The sequence below is a fragment of the Ceratotherium simum genome, chromosome 28, assembly GCF_057802395.1.
Source record: "Ceratotherium simum simum isolate JZ-2026a chromosome 28, ASM5780239v1, whole genome shotgun sequence".
In the NCBI taxonomy this organism is placed as follows: Eukaryota; Metazoa; Chordata; class Mammalia; order Perissodactyla; family Rhinocerotidae; genus Ceratotherium; species Ceratotherium simum.
In genome coordinates, this window is record NC_141927.1 from 552498 (window position 1) to 569444 (window position 16947).

The 16947-nt window shown below is 48.8% G+C and overlaps 1 protein-coding gene across 5 annotated transcripts in view; it reads right to left on the reverse strand.

Annotated features, from left to right (window-relative positions):
* The window catches only part of ERICH1 (glutamate rich 1), a 94299-nt gene extending 83342 nt beyond the window's left edge, over positions 1-10957 (reverse strand). For 4 of the 5 annotated variants that reach the window (XR_015548779.1, XM_087418269.1, XM_087418268.1 and 1 more), the window contains exon 1: positions 10875-10957. Coding sequence is in view for 4 of the 5 variants with exons in the window: in XM_087418269.1 (XP_087274395.1) it covers positions 10875-10896 (22 nt within the window). In the remaining variant the exon portion in view is untranslated. Of the gene's footprint in view, positions 1-4296; positions 4386-10874 lie in introns of those variants that run through there. The other variant, XM_087418270.1, reaches the window with a different exon arrangement.
* Between the last annotated feature and the right edge of the window lie 5990 nt (positions 10958-16947).

Consider the following 16947-nt stretch of genomic DNA (forward strand, 5'->3'; position numbering starts at 1 on the left):
TCTGGGTCTTTCCTGCCGCAGGCGAGGATGTCTGCCACAGTGTAGGGTCCAGACCTGACAGGGGCTCACAAGGAGGTTTCGATACTCCAAAATGCTCATTTCTGGCCGACCTGAACTCTCCTAGGTGGACAAGCCCAACCACAGCTCACAGCTGGTCCCAAAGGCAAAGGGCTCTCAAGAGGGGCCTCGGGAAGACGCCACTGCGGCCCAGGCTGTCGGGAACCTCTATTTGGGACCAGAGCCCCCCCGTGAGGGAAGGCTGGAAGAACTGGGGTTCAGAGCATCACCCCAACAAACACCCCACCCTGGGTGGCCCGAGCCCAGGACAGGGCCCCTCTCTCCATGCCTCCTGACCGCACCACCCTTTGTGGGCTGCCAGCACAAGAGAGTCCCTTACTGCCTTTGAAAACGAAGTCTAGCACAAGACACCAGGCTTGCTGCTTCCTGCTTCCTGCGTCAGCTGCTTTACTAGCAAAGCGAAGTTTCGTGACGCTGGGACCAAGGAGGTTCTCCTGGAGCACAGTGCTGCAGACCTGCAGGCTCTCAGTGCTCCAGCTGCTCCCCTCTCCCAAGGCGGGGGGATCCTAATGCTTCTCAGGATCCCTCTGAGTCGGATCAAACTGGGTTAACCACGTTCTGCCACTTGCAGGCAGGACACCTCGTCTACGTGAGGTCATCTTCTGCCCTGGGAAGTGCCGGGTGTGCTCGGGCACCTCACCTCCCCACACCTTCACCATCCGCTACAAGGGTGAAGTCTCCTCCAGCCTGCTTGAGCTCTAGACCCCAGCGTCCAGTAGCAGACACACCCGCCCCATGCCCCCAGCAGCTGGTGGTATAACACTGCAAAACTGAACTCACTGCTCCTACCTGACACCTGTGCCCCTCTGGCCCTCTCCCTGGTCAGGGGCATGGCGGGCTCCACGCCAGCCTCTGCACGGCCCCCCATGCTCCGACGCTCCACGCTGGCTTGCCTTCAGATGGGTCTGACACACCCTCACCCTTTTGTGAGCACACGGCTCACATTTCCGGCACCACCCAGCTTGTATTTCCTCCGCCCCAGCCCCGGAATCCAGCGTTCTCCAAGGAGCCTGGCGAGCCTGGCGTTCAGAAGCAGGGTCTGGGCAGCTGGGTGCTCGCTGCTACTGCAGTTCTCCTTCTGAACACAAATCTAGTCACTTCAGGCCTCTGCTTAAAAATCTCCAACCACTGGAGGGGAGGCCTGCCTCGGCCATCCTGAAGACAGGTGAGGCATTTAGTAGCAGACGGAGGGAGCAGGGACGAACCAACGCCTTGAGCCCCAGACATGCCAAGAGGGAGAAAAAGGATGCACGCCCACATGCCCACATCCACTCAGGATACACACGGCTGCAAAACTGAGATGCTGGAAGATGCTTCCTTTTCGGGAGGAGGGAGCTGAGCTACCAGGAACAGCAGTTCCACATTTAAGAATGCAGGAGAATGGGTTATGCATTCAAAATTCAAAAACATGTAATATAAATACAATTTAAATATAAAAGTTTCATACTTTAGGTTTAAGTCTCAAGTTATTATTTGGAGGATGGACATGGGGAGAACAGTGTAGATTCAGATGTGCTAATTCATAAAGGTCTAGAGTATAGTTTACATTTTATTAAATGGGAAAGACAATTTTCCTACTTTTTAAATTTAAAATTGAGCACAAGAGTCCAAAAAACTAAACAGAAAGAAAACCCAAAACATCCTAAGCTAGACTGGGGTAAGCACCTTGTAAACCTAAGTGGCGGGCATGACTTCCACCCTACACATGCATGTTAAAACCTCATAAAAAGACACGTCCTGTTGCAAGACCACACGCTTCTCCAGGAACCTCGCGTCCAGCCACATCCCAGCGGTGCGCACCTGCTCCACAGATGTGACGGGTTCAAGAAGTTCATCCCACCCAGACGTTATTATGGGAACACGGGCACTGGACACTCAACTCCTCTCTGAGAGGAGCACAGGAATGACCTGGAGATTACATTTTGGCAAATGCTGGTTTTGTGTCACATTATCCCTGACCCATGAGTTCCTTATGAAGTGCGCTGTCACAGGCACAAGAACAGATGGCCTCAAAGAGATGTCACAACGGCATCTCAGTTATCGAGTGGGAGTTTTGTCTTCAATTAGAATTTTAACTAATAAATCTTAACCCAATCCAAATATCAAGGAATCTCAGAATAAAATGATTTTGCTGATAAATATACATGTCTAATACTTTCAGCTGCCACAATTTAAGGCATAGTCGTCTTAAAAGTAATATTTTAACTTTTTAAAATCAGTTTTAAAAGAGCAATGTGTAACAAGCAAAATTAAAATATCAATAATTACTTTCTACCAACTAATATTGCTGGAAGGTTCACTGGTAAATGTCACCTCTCCCAGCACTGGAGGCCACACAGGGAGGGAGACTATGCCACCTGGACTCAGCAGGTGAACAAGCTTCTTGTGAAACTGCAAACGAGCCCTGGGTGCCGCCCCCATGAGCCGGACCATCCACAGGTCCTCAGAACCTCTGGGCTTCTAAGGGACGAGTGGCCGTGATGCACTGGTGCGGTTACGTGGAGCCTCCCATCACTGAAGGTGTTCATAGTTCATTTGAACGGAAATAACCAACTATCTTAGACCCAAAAAACCATGATATATAGCCACTTAAACTCTCGCTGCCACTTTGAACCTCCAGAGTTATGAACGAGATGAGTACCCTACAGACTGCTGGCCGGTTTCCTATGCTGTGGACTTAGAATATGCTATAAACAGAGTCTGTCTTCTAACTGGCTAGATCTACCTAGTGACTCATGTTAAAAGCAGAACATAAAGGAGAGTTACATTTTTCAGGATACTGGGACACAGCGAAACATCGTTTTTAAAAAGCACTTGTCATTTGTGGTTTGCTAAAATGCTCCTTTTAACCTAGTGTGTGTGTGTATGTGTGTATCTACTTCAAATGTAGGCCTAAAAACCAATTTAGAGGTTAAAAGTCTCTTTTCTGCTTAATTTCCAATGGCTCAAAACCAAAACAAAACAACACGGAGGCGGGTGCTCTGCCCTGGGAGGCAGCCCGGTGTTACACCCAGGCTTGCAAGAGCTCCCCCACCACGGGAACTGGTGAAAGTGCGCCGTGGCACAGACACTGCCCAGGCCCCCGTGTCCTCGCCTGCACGATCCTCTTCCAGCAGCAAGAGCAAGTCTTAACCTGAAACTCGGGTGTCCGTCAAAAAGCAATCACCAGAAAGCGAAGAAGCAGGAAATGGATGTTTCACACCAATCGGAAAAACTAAGATGCAAGAAAACAATACAACCACACACAGACGTGGACGTGGACGGGCATCAGAGCTGAGATGTGAGGCACACCAAGGAGGAAACGCCTTCTGAAACTGATACATGCAATACCAAACAGGGAGGGTAGGTCTCCTTCTCACGGGGGAATCCAGGATGTTGATGTAATTTTCAGAGAAGACAGCCTAGACTTGCTATTTCAATTTAAAGACACAAGTCAAATAAAATAAAAATTTTCAGGAAATTTTTTTTTAAATAATTTTATTTATTTATTTATTTTTTCCCCCAAAGCCCCAGTAGATAGTTGTACGTCATAGCTGCACATCCTTCTAGTTGCTGTATGTGGGATGCGGCGTCAGCATGGCCGGAGAATTGGTGCGTCGGTGCGCGCCCGGGATCCGAACCCGGGCCGCCAGCAGCGGAGCGCGCGCACCTAACCGCTAAGCCATGGCGCCCGCCCAGGAAAGTGTTCTTTGGAAATTAGACACCTAGGAAAAACTATAAATATATATACCTCAAAAGGAAATAGTTTGATTGCTGGTGGTAAATCTATTCAATTCCAAACTCTTCCTCAATGCAGTTACTTGACTTAAAATCTAACAGTTGGGTATCAAAAAGGAAGAGTTTGTTCCATTTTTAACAAAGGTGTTAATGGCAGCATTTCAAGGAATTATTTCTCTGTTTGCTATGGTGTTAGGGCAGAAGCCCAGGAACTGTGAGGTGTCAAACCAGCTCCTGGAGGGAAGTGGGTAAACCCGTGGACGAGAAACAGCTGCACCTCCAGCACGCTTCCTAGCTGGGGAATCTCCTGATCAGAGAAGGTGGGGTGCATTCCATTTGAAAAGGCTCTTACAGGAAAAAGAATGGAAATCTGAACGTTTTCTTCTATAGTGTTCCATTCTGAAAAGTGACATTTGTTCCCCTCATTGTCTGTGTACACAATATACTTAACTTAAAATTGGGGCAAAACTAGCCTTTCTTTTTACTATGGTAGATACATGCTGTGCATCCAGAGAGCTTCCTGATAACAGATGAGGTTAGAAATGCCATTCATTCTGTGTGATTCTCTAGCCAAATATTTCACAACTGTTACAACCCCTACGAACTAGTGTCGCTTGGAAAAGCACGACTCTCACAGGACAAGACATGTGTAGAGACGTTTGGGAACACCAGGAATGAAATTAGTTCAAAAACCACTTCAACGGTGGATGTCAATGGGAAGCAGTCAAGGTGACAGGCCCACAGGCTCACAGGCATTACACGAAAATAAGAGAGACCACAAACACTACAAGCAACTTTAAAATGCGGCTTCTGGACATTGCACTTGGAGAGAAAAACACAGACAGTGGAACAAAGAGGTTTATGACGTCCCTTTTCAGAGTTTCCAATTAGCAGATGTATGGATGGAGAGGTGGTATCATCTAGAAGTTGACACAAGCATTGGCAGGCTTTTCGAAATCACATCTAAACAAAAAACTGCTACTGAAAATAAGACCAGAAGTGGACATTAACAGAAACTTCCAGCGTGGCCAATTTGATGATGTTCCCTCCTCACCTCGGCCTTGGAACTGGAGAAAATCTTCCACAACGTCCCATCAAACACACACGCATCAGCAAATCACAGTTCTAAGGAAAACTGAGAATCCTCGTCTCAGTATCACCGGCTCAGGTGGTGCCCTTTTCCATCCTGATGTCCATGTATCTTGTTTCAGCAGACACCTAAATTTACATTTTCTTAGGGTTATAGTATTTCCCGGAATCTGATATTTTGAATTTTCTCTTTTCATGTTCAAATGCCTGCTGATTATCTGCCAGCCTATCCATAACTTTCTCAGAAATGATACTCAATTTTTTTCATCTTACTCCTATAATGAGTTATTTATCCTTTCCCTATAATCCAGGAATAAAGGAATAAATTGATAATAGCACCACATCACTCCCTAAGAAAGAAAAGTGCAGTATAGTATGCTAATTCAGTGAATGATAGTTTCTTAACGAGTCTCATAATAGAACTAGAAATGGAAAAATAATTAGCTAAGATTTAAGCAAGAGTTGGCAAGCTTTCTGAAATATTAATTAAAAGGAAAATAGTACTCAAAATAAGACCAGAAATGGTACTCAAATGGGACATAATTAGAATCTTACACCATGACCACTCTCATGTGGTATCCCTATCTAAGCAGTGGATATACACTAAATATTCATTTTCTCCCCAACTTTTTTTTTTTGCTGAGAAAGATTAGCCCTGTGCTAACAACTGTGCCCATCTTCCTCTATTTTGTATGTGGGACGCCGCCACAGCGTGGCTTGATGAGTGGTGTGTAGGTCTGCGTCTGGGATCCGAACCCACGAACCCCAGGCTGCCAGAGCGGAGTGTGTGAACTTAACCAGTACGCCAGTGGGCCGGCCCTGCAAAATTTTAACACTAAAAAAACAAAAAACAATATTCTAAACTTTGCACCAAATCTTTCCTTGTAGAGTTTTTAGCAGTACTTCCTGTGTTATTAACCATTCAGAAACACTTTAAGTGCGTGTGAGGCTGTAATCGCTTTCATTAGGGACTGGTAAACACACACTAACCCAGGAGACAGCAAGGACAAAGGGACGCTGCTCCCCGCCCTCCAGGACGGGGCCTCAGCAACCGCTACGCTCTCCGAGGTGCCTTCTCCCTGAGCATGCTGAGGACGGCACCGGGACAGGGCTGCCTGGGCTGGGAGCATGCTCAGAAGGCAGTGCAGAGGAGTGCTTTATCATGCGTGGGGATAGAGGATAAACTCTAGTTTTCACTGCACTATTTTCATTTTTTCCAGTTTCATTCACATTGGCTTTTTTGTCAGATCTTGAACTCCACCCACAGAACACGGGACTTGGCTGACAGAGAGGGTCCTGTGCAGGCGTCGGTCACCTGCGTGCTCAGGAGGCACCAGGAGGCAGACCCTCGGGACCTCGGCCACTTCCACTTCCGCAGGCTCTGCCACGCCCGCCACGCCCAGAGCAGGAGGAGGCCACAGCGCTCCCCAGTGCTGCCCCATGGGCGTCCTTGACCCACCTCGCTTTCTACTGTGTCTTCAAGGCAGGGTCTTGTTGTCTCGTCCAGGCCTGGCCTTTCTCTAGTCTCTAAGCTGGGCACGCGTTGGCCTCCTCTTGAACAAGGTACCCCCCCGCTGCCAGTCACCTGTGCCGCTCTGTGCTCACTGCCAGGTGCGCGCCTGGCCACCTCCACATGGATAGAGGATATAAAGTAGGAGTAAAACAGGCAGATTTTCCAAAAGCGGAGGGGTTACCTCGATACTGTGCTCCCGCTAACAGTGTCGGGAAAGGCACAGGGAGGCACCTCGAGGGAGGCAGCAGGCACGCAGGAGCCTGTGTGGCTCCAGGGGGCTGCCCCGGGTGTGCGAGGGGAACAGGCACGAGTGGCACGGCTCCGCCCTCAGGAGCGCCCGGCCCACGGGGAGCTGCCCACTGGGCAGCACCGCCCAACGTGCCCCAAGAGCCTTCCCGGTTGGAGACACTGTCATCCGCTGCAGGCTTCCTTGACCACCGGCTCCTCCGGGCGCCAGCCAGGGTCCCACCAGATTCAGCATGTGATCCTATGTTGGCCAGTCACCCACCTCCCCAAGCAGAAAGAACCTGAACCACCTGAAGCACCACTTACGTAGGGGACCGTCAGGTGACACTTCAGTCAGCTGGAACTGCTCACTGTCAGAGCCGTCTGGTACTCACAGAGGCTCGCCAAGCGAGGCCCGGGAGACAGCCTCCAGTGCTGTTCATGCATTTTCCAGCATAAAATAGAGTGCATTTGAAAAAAATTTACTTCTTACTCAAGTAGTGTTGCTTCAAAGGCAAAACACGCTCCCCACTCATCCTGGAGAGTCTTGCTACAGACGGCATCAGGACCACGTTCCCCAGCAGAGCACTCTGCTCCCGGGGGGAAACACAGAGTCTTGCTACAGACGGCCTCAGGACCACGTTCCCCAGCAGAGCACTCTGCTCCGGGGGGAAACACCGAGTCTTGCTACAGACGGCATCAGGACCACGTTCCCCAGCAGAGCACTCTGCTCCCGGGGGAAACACAGAGTCTTGCTACAGACGGCCTCAGGACCACGGTCCCCAGCAGAGCACTCTGCTCCCGGGGGAAACACAGAGTCTTGCTACAGACGGTATCAGAACCATGTTCCCCAGCAGAGCACTCTGCTCCCGGGGAAACATCGGAGCCACTGCTTCACGCTGGCCACCAGCCTACCCACTTCGCTCTTTCTGGGTCTGGGCCAGAGCTGGGTATCTTCTTTCTAACGCAAAGGCCACGGCTCCCGGGACGCTCCCTCAGCAGCAGCCACCGTGAACTGCCTTGACCTGCCCCAGGGCTGAGGCGCTGCGGGGGAGGGCAGCCCCAGCGCGAGAGAGATGTAACACACACTCCGCAGACGCCGCACGAACGAACAAGTGCAGACCCGAGTCCTGCAGACGGGCTACTCCACTCGAGGCGTGCCTCGCTCATCTCCCTTCCAACAATGCGCAGAGGGCCCCAGAGCCTCCACCCACCACTGGGGACTCTGCTCTTGAAGAGCAGTGAGACCGCCAGTCCACCCAAGCTGCTGTCGTCTCCTCCACTCGCCACACGCTGCCCTAAGGGTAACACGCACCACGAGCCACACGAGACAGGACACTGAACACAGGGAGCACTCGGGTTTCACGCTTCAACAAATGACAAGTGCTTGGGATTTTTCCGACTCAGAGCCCCCTACGTGCCCCTGGGAGCTCAGGTGTCGTCCCAGCACAAACACTGCCCAGGGGACCTTGCTGAGAAGGGACACGTAAACCAGTATCTTGTTCCCACCTCCACCGGGTACTTGCAGGACTTATCATCCATCCTTCCTACCACAACGTTCCGAAGCAACCACACTTTCCTGACAATTGGTCACATGTCCAATGGGAAAAGGAGGCCTGTCTCAGGGAACAAGTTTCCTGACTGATGAAAACAATGAAAAGGTTCATTCGTCCTAATTCAGTGAGCTGAGAAAGGTGTTGAAAGCGGACTAGGTGCCTTACAGATGATGCGTAGGGAAGAGCACTGAATGTCAGGCGTGGAAGGGTCACAGACACCAGAGGGATACAGAAGGGCATGAAGAGAAAGGGCGGGTGTGCTGTGAAACAGGAGAAACCCAGTAAAAACGCAGGGAAGCAGAGGGCAGCCTGGCTGCCAGCATGAAGACCCTGCGAGAGCCCCCTCCTCAGGCCTGTCCCCAAAAAGCCAGCATTGACCTGCAGAGCCTGTGGACCCCACTCCCGAGGGGGCACTCACAAAAACACGGTAATGTCCACGCTGGAGCCCAACCTCTGACTGTTCAGAAACCAAGTCACGGTAACCTACAAGATGACCCCTTTTTAAAGCTGATTAGGTGACAGGCCTGACTTCCGGATCGGAGCAGCGGGGAAGCACCAGCATTTTCTAAAAACAGAGCCACCGAGTTGAGAACTATACTTACTTTTCTCCTATTCTGCCTTGGTGAGAAATTAGTTTCTTTTTCTTATTTTAAGCAAATGCTATTAACCATAGTTGTCACCGGGCTTTTCATTTCAAAAAGGAAAAAAATAATCACAGCCCTAACTAACTCAGATAACATGAGAAATGATCTAAAACCTTCACTTTTACCCAAAACCATAAAACTCCTAGAAGAAAACATAGGCAATGAGCTTCTTGATGTCAGTCTTGGCAATGATTTTTTGGATCTGACACCAAAAGCAAAGGCAACAAAAGCAAAAATAGACAAGTGGGATGACACCAAACTAAAAAGTTTTGCACAGCAAAGGAAACATTAACAAAATGAAAAGGGAACCTACTGAATGGGGGAAATTATTTGCAAACCATGTACCTGATAAGGAGTTAATATCCAAAAGATATAAAGAATCTCACACAACTCAATAACAACAACAAGAAAAAACAATCTGATTAAAAAAATAGACAGAGGATCTGAAGAGACACTTCTCCTAAGAAGACATCCAGATGGCCGACAGGCACAGGAAAAGGTGCTCAGCATCACTAATCATCACGGAAATGCCAATCTAAACCACAGTGAGATATCACCTCACACCTGCTAGAATGGCTATCATCAAAAAGACAAGCGATAACAAGTGTTGGCGAAGATGTGGCGAAAGGGAACCCTTGTGCACCGTTGGTGGGAATGTAAATTGGTGCAGCCACTATGGAAAATGGCATGGAGGTTCCTCAAAGAATCAAAAACAGAACTACCATATGATCCAGCAATCCCACTTCTGGATATTTATCTGAAGAAAACAAAAACACCAACTTAAAAAGATGTCTGCACCCCCATGTTCACTGCAGCGTTATTCACAATAGCCATATGGAAACAACCTAAGTGTCCGTCAACGGTTGAACGGATTAAGAAGATGTGGTGTACATACACAATGGAATATTATTCAGCCATGAAAAAGAAAATCTCACCGTTTGCAACATGGATGGACCTTGAGGGCATGATGCTCAGTGAGATAAGTCAGACAGAGAAAGACAAATACTCATGAACTCACCTATACCTGGAATCTAAAAAAACAAAACAAAAACTAAGCTTGTAGATACAGGGAACAGATTGGTGGTTGCCAGAGGCAGGGCACGGATGGTGCGCAAAATGGGTGCGGGTGGTCAAAAGTACAAGCTTCCAGTTACAAGATCACTGAGCCCTGGCGGCACGCCGTCCACCCACCTGTCACACGCTGCGCTAGCGGTGCCACGCACCACGTTAACACCGCTGTATGGTGGACCTCAACGGCGTCAGCGAGTAAATCCCACACGTTTTCAACACGAGGAAAAAACGTCTTGTAACAATATGAGGTGATGGATGTTAACTAGAGTTACCGGGGTGACCATGTCGCAGTATAAATGTATGTCACTGTGCTGTACACCTTACACTTATACGTTACATATCAATTATATCTCAATGAAACCGGGAAAAAACAAAACCTTCCCTTTTTCACTTTAACGTTGACGATTACGGGGCAATGAGAAGATACAGTTTGTTGGGCTTTATAAGGAGAAAGGAGTTCCCTGTATCTTCTGAGTTCAATCCTGAGGCGCCGCCAGGTTAACCAACTAAGCACATTCCACCCTGCCTTTGGTCCTGGTTAACAATACCACCGCCACATAAGCACTAGTGTGCTAGCTCCACCTCACCGACGAAGAGACCGAGGCTCAGCGAGGCTCCGGTTCTGCGAGAGCGGGGAACCAGGTGCGGGCGCAGGTGCCCGCGCGGCCCCGCCTCCGCCGGCCGCGCGCCGCAGACCCCTGTCTCACGGAGGCGCTCGGCCCCGTGCCGCCCGCCCGGGCTCGGCCCGCGGCCCCCGGACACGCGCGCTGGGGGTCCGCCCTGCGGCGCCCCGCGGGACCACCCTGCAGGCTGGGGCCGGGGGCGCGGCTGGGAGGGGTCTGGGCGGCGTCCCCGCAAGCGACCCCCGCCCCCAGCCGTCCCCAGGCTTGCCCCGGCCCCCGCCCCAGTCTACCGCGTCCCCTACAACCCCTCGCCCTCCACGGCCCCCGTCCCCCCGCCCACCGCCCACCGCCCACCTACCCCGCCTCCGCGGCGCCGCCATGCCGCTCTCGCGACCCCCGCGACCCCGCGGGCCCGAGCCGCGCGACGGCGCTTCCGGATTCCGCCCCTGTACACCCGCCCACAACAGCAGGCGTGCCCAATCCGGAGCCATGGTCTCTGCCTCTGGCTGCCAATCAGCTGCACCCCGGCCGCGGATTGGCTCTTACGGGCCTGTGGGTGCTGGGGTTCTGAGCATGCTCAGAGTGAAGTGACTGAATCCTGGGGAGCCTGGACCCCTGGCCTGTGGAGGGGATCCTGGGGAGGGGTCGACGTGGGTGCGGTCAGCGAGAGGGGAGTCAGCGGGGGAGGGGGTGGTCAGCAGGGGGCGGCTTGTGTCCCTGAGTGACCGCCTACGATGCCACCTTGGGTGCTGGCGCGCACATCCCACGTGGAGGGCCGGCAGATGGCCAGGGAGGGGGGCAGTGGGAAGGTCTGCTGAGTGTCCACCCTGCACCGGGCGTCCTAAGGTCCGCAGAGCTGGGACAAGGGACAAGGGGCCTGGGAGGAAGAGAGCTTGGAGACAGCCCTAAGCCACCGCTGCCCCTGTCCCCGACCGCGTCCACACTGCTGCCTCCTCCCCCGTTACAGCTGGGCAGGTGCTCTCTAGCAGGCGGACTTCCCTGTACCCCCTCCAGCCCTATTCCACCCCCTCTGGACCTTGACTTACTGGTAACCCTCTTCCTTGAATTCATTTCCTGGAAAACATCCTTCCTGAGAGTCTGTGTGTCAGGCACTGTTCTAGGTCCTGGGATACCTCCAGGGGTGGTCTGACAAGAGAAGACAGAAAAGTCTGAAGTGACACAGACAGCCTGTCACACCAAGATGAGTGCTTGAGAGAAAAATAAAGCAGAAAAGAGGGTGTCAAAGGTGGGAGATGGGGGTTGGGAAGGTAATCTGAGCAAGGCTTGAAACAGAGGGCAAAGAGGGTCAGAGCAGAGGGACAGCAAGTGTCCCCGAGGCCTCGGGTGACTGTGTCAGGAGCAGCACCAAGGCCAGTGTCACTGCACCTCAACGAGCAAGGGGGAGGAGGAGACGCCCTCACACGGAAGGGAGGCGTCAGTGTTGGGGCCAGACCATGCAGGGCAGTGTAGCAACTCGACTTTTCCAATGAGCAAGATGGAAAATCACGGGCAGTTTTGAGCAGAGGAGTGAAATTATCTGACGTCCATCTTTTTTTTTTTTTTTTTTTGTGAGGAAGATCAGCCCTGAGCCAACATCCATGCCAATCCTCCTCCTTTTTGCCGAGGAAGACCGGCTCTGAGCCAACATCTATTGCCAATCCTCCTTTTTTTTCCCCCAAAGCCCCAGTAGATAGTTGTATGTCATAGTTGCACATCCTTCTAGTTGCTGTATGTGGGACGCAGCCTCAGCATGGCCAGAGAAACGGTGCGTCGGTGCGCGTCTGGATCCGAACCCGGGCCGCCAGTAGCGGAGCGCGTGCACCCAACCGCCAAGCCATGGGGCCGGCCCTGACGTCCATCTTAAAGTCACTTGAGCTACTGGGCTGAGGGCAGATTTTGGAGAAGGAAGCATAGAGACCCGTTTGAGTCATTGCAATAAGAAAGACCCGGATGGCTAGCGTCAGGGGGGTAGTATCCGAGGTTGTGGGAGGAGGTAGTCAGATTTTGAATGTATTTGAAAAGAAAGCAGAAGAGATTTTCTGATTGATCAAGTGTGGGCTGTGACAGAAGAGAAGTGTGGAATGACTCCCTGTTTGTGGTCTGGAAGCTGGAAGGCTGGAGTTGCACTGAGGAGATGAGAAGCTCCAGGAGGATTATCATTGGGTGGTAGCCTGCAGTGTTAGACATGTTAAGTTTGAGATGCTCATTACACATGCAAATGTAAGCATCAGTTAAGCAGTTGAATATGATTTTAGATCAGGGGAAAGGCCCAGGATGGAGCTATATAGCTGGGTTTGTCTGCAGATAGGTGGCATTTAAAGCTATAAGAGGGAGTGAGTACACAGAGCAGTGGTCCAGGGACTGAACTCTGAGGTGCTCTAAAACTTTTGGAAAGTGGGGAGATGAGGAGGTCCCAGCCCTGGCACATGAGAGAGAGTGGGCAAGGAGGAAAGGGGAGGACAGTGAGCTGTCCTGAAGCCAAGTCAAAGACGTCACCATTTGTTTCAAAAGATGTTGATGGGTTAAGATGAGGATGGGCCACAGACAATTGGATTTCTCAAGTGCAGGTTATTAGTGACCTTGATCACAGTAATTTTGTTGAAGGGGTAGAGGCAAAAGCTTGATGGGAATTCAATAGCGAGAACTGCAGGAGAGAAATTGAAGATATTGAACGTAGACCACTCTCTACTGGGACTGGAGAAATAGGGCAGTAGCTGGAGGGTTTTTAAAGACAGAACATACACACATATAATCAAAAGAGGTTTTTTTAAAAAAACAGAACACAAAGCACACACACAAAAAATTTGTGTGCTGAAAGACCTGATCAAGTTGAGATTGAAAAACAAGTAGTGGGACAGAAATGACATGATTAAAAAATGGGCCAAAGACCTTAACTGACACCTCACCAAAGAAGCTATTGAGGTGGCAAATAAGCATAAGAGAAGATGCTTCACATCATATGTCATCAGAGAAATGCAAATTAAAATAACAATGAGATAGTACTACATACCTATAAGAATATCCAAAATCCAGAACACTGACGCCACCAAATGCTGGTGAGGATGTGGAGCGACAGGAACTCACTTATTGCAGGTGGGAATGCAAAATGGTGCAGCCACTTTGGAAGACAGTTTAACAATTTCTTACCAAACTAAACATCCTCTTACCATACAGTCTAGCAATTGCACTCCTTGGTGTTTACCCAAGGGAACTGAAAACTTAGGTCCACACAAAAACCTGCACGTGGATGTTTATAGAAACTTTATTCATAATTGCCAAAACCTGGAAGCAACCAAGATGCTCTTCAGAAGGCGAATGGATAAATAAACTGGTACATCCAGACAATGGAATATTATTCAGTGGTAAAAAGAAATGAGTTATTGAGCCATGAAAAGACATGGAGAAACTTAAATGTATATAACTAAGTGAAAGAAGCCAATCTGAAAAGTCTACATACTGTATGATTCCAACCATATGAAATTCTGGAAAAGACAAAACTATGGGGACAGTAAAAAGATTAGTGGTTGTTAGGGATTAAGGGGAAGGGAGGGATGAATAGATGGACCACAGAGGATTTTTTAAGGCAGTGAAAATATTCTGTATGATTCTATAATGGTGGATACATGTCATTATTCATTTGTCCAAACCCTTAGAATGTACAACACCCAGAGTGAGCCCTAATGTAGACTGTGGACTTTGGGTGATGATGACGTGTCAGTGTAGGTTCATCACTTGTGACAAATGCATCATCTGGTGGGGATGTTGATAATGGGGGAGGCTGTACATGTGTCGGGGCAGAAAGTATAAGGGAAATCTCTGCACCTTCACCTCAATTTTGCTGTGAATCTAAAACTGCTCTAAAAACTAAAGTCTATTTAAAAAATGAATAGTGCTGGAGAGAGAGGGAATTCAGCTGGAAAAATGTCCTTGATTAGGCTGCATCTTGAACTTGTTCTCTACTTCAACATTCCCACCAGCATTCAAGCCTACTTTAGACTTTCTGACCTTACAACAAAATCTTTCCAGAAACCACATATTTTCCTCCAGCCCTGTTTCTTTAAATATTTCACACCCAAACTTCTTGAAAGAGTTGATGACAAAGTCAGCATCTACTTTGTCATCTTCAGTGGACTCTGTTGCCCAGCGTGTCCACCCCTCCACTGTAACTGCTTCTGCTCAAGTCACAAGGACCTCCACGTCACCAGTTCCAGTGCACACTTGTCTGTATTCATGTACCACTAGTGGTCCCAGAAGCATCATTGACCCAGTTGCAGAGCCAGACTTGGTATTCACTGTGCAATCCTCCCTTTCTCTTCCTCCGTAACCCATCCAGAAAAATCATGCCAAGTGTATGCTATCTGCAGTATTTCTTACTTTCACTGTCTAGTTCACATCTTCATTGTCTCTCACTAGGATTTTTCCAGGCATTTTTAAATTGATCTCCTCAACTCCACTCCTGTTTCCTTACTCCCACCCACCTCCATCTCTTCTCATAGCAGCAAAATGATCTCTTAAAAATCTCATTGCCATTCAAAAATCAATGAATGTAGTCCCTCATGTTTACAAGCTAAAGAAGAAAAACCACATGATCATATCAATAGATGCAGAAAAAGCATTTGATGAAACACAAAGTTCATGATTAAAAACTCTCACCAAACTAGGAAGAGAGGGAAATTTCTTCAACTTGATAAAGAACATCTACAAAGACACTACACAGTTGACATCATGTTAACCCTATAGTTAATGGTGAGAAATTAGATCTTCCCCCACCATCAGGAACAAGGCAAGGATGACCCCTCTCACCACTCCTTTTCAACGTCACACTGGAAGTCCTAGCTAATGCAATAAGACAAGAAAAGGAAATAAAAGGCATACAGATTGGGAATGGAGAAATAAAACTGTCTTTGTCCACAAATGACACAGTTGTCACAATGTAGAAAATCTTATTTCCCTGCTCAGAACCCTACATCAAGTTTCATTGTCTATAGGATACAATTCAAAGTCCTTAAAATGTCCCTTCAAGACCCCTGACTCACTCTGCAGACACTCTCCTTTGCTCACTCTGTTCCGGTTACTCTGACCATTCAAAGCATCACATCCTTCCATCTCCCTGGGTCTTCCGCCTGCTCTTCCTTCTGCTTGAATCTCATTCCCCCTCCAGGGCTCTGGCAGAAGCCGACATCTGACTTCGTTCTGGTTCTGCTGCGCAATCCCCTTGCACTCACCTGTTGGCACTCCAAACCCTGCTTGTTGGCCTCCGGGCTTTCTCTGAAGCTATGGGAGTTGCTCAGCTCGAGGAACCTGGGGGTGGGTTGGGAAAGCAACCATCAACTTTGGAGGATGTAAGTCAGACAGAAAAATGTGCAGCCTTCCAACCCTCAGGCAGGCAATTCTGAGGTGTATTCCACACGGTTCCTTCAGAGATCCACAGCCAGACTGAGCCTCTGGTTGTCCACTGGGGTAACCAGCTTGATGATGCATCCTATTAATTTTCCCTCCCTCCCCGTCTACTCTTCTTCCTACTTCCTCTCTGTGGTTTCCTGGACCAATCTCCCAAATCAACTACCTGCCCCCAAATCCACATCCCAAATCCACTGCTTGTAGGGGAACCTAGAGGAAGATAAAGATTCAACTTAATTATGACTTCCTCAAAGAGTTCTTCCCCAATAACACAAGCTATATTAGTTGTCCTTTTAATATTCTCTGGTAACATTGTATATCTTTCCTTCAGAGAAACAGTTATAATTTGTAATTATGTTACTGCGTTATTTTGAAAAGTGGCTCCCTGTCTAGACTGAAGCCTCCATGGGCCAGTGGCTGTTTCTCTGTTTGATTTGCTTGCATACTGACAGCGCGTGATAGGCACAGAGCATGTTTTTGTTATTTTTGTTGTAGCTGTTCATGACTGAATAAATACATAAACCTTAAAAAGATGAAATAATGGGGATGAATGTGGAGAGGAGGAAAGTAAATTTTATAATTAAAAAATTGATCTAGAATCTAGATTTTTGGTTTGGCATGCACACTTCCGTTTTTGACAGTGGGGACAAGTCAGAAGATGCTAGAAACACTATGGAGAAATGCGATTGTGGGCAGGTTTCTTGGATTCTTGTTGTATCCACTCCCCTCAGCATTCAGAACTTTGCCATGAAAATAAAATGCAATTGATTAATATGAGTGATCAATTATATGAAGAAATCTTGTGGAGACAGTGTTTTTGTTTAAAGATCTTGGAATTTCTAGTAAAGACTGGTTTGTCCCATTCCAAATATTTTTGATCACTTGATTCTGTTCCTATTCTAATCCCTATCCATTTTTCTGTAAACTTTCATCTTTGTGGTTTTACTTTTTCTAGCAGCTTTCAAGTCTTTTATCCCATGTACACTTCACATAACCCAGTTAGAGACTTGGAGAAGTCCATTATTGCAGGT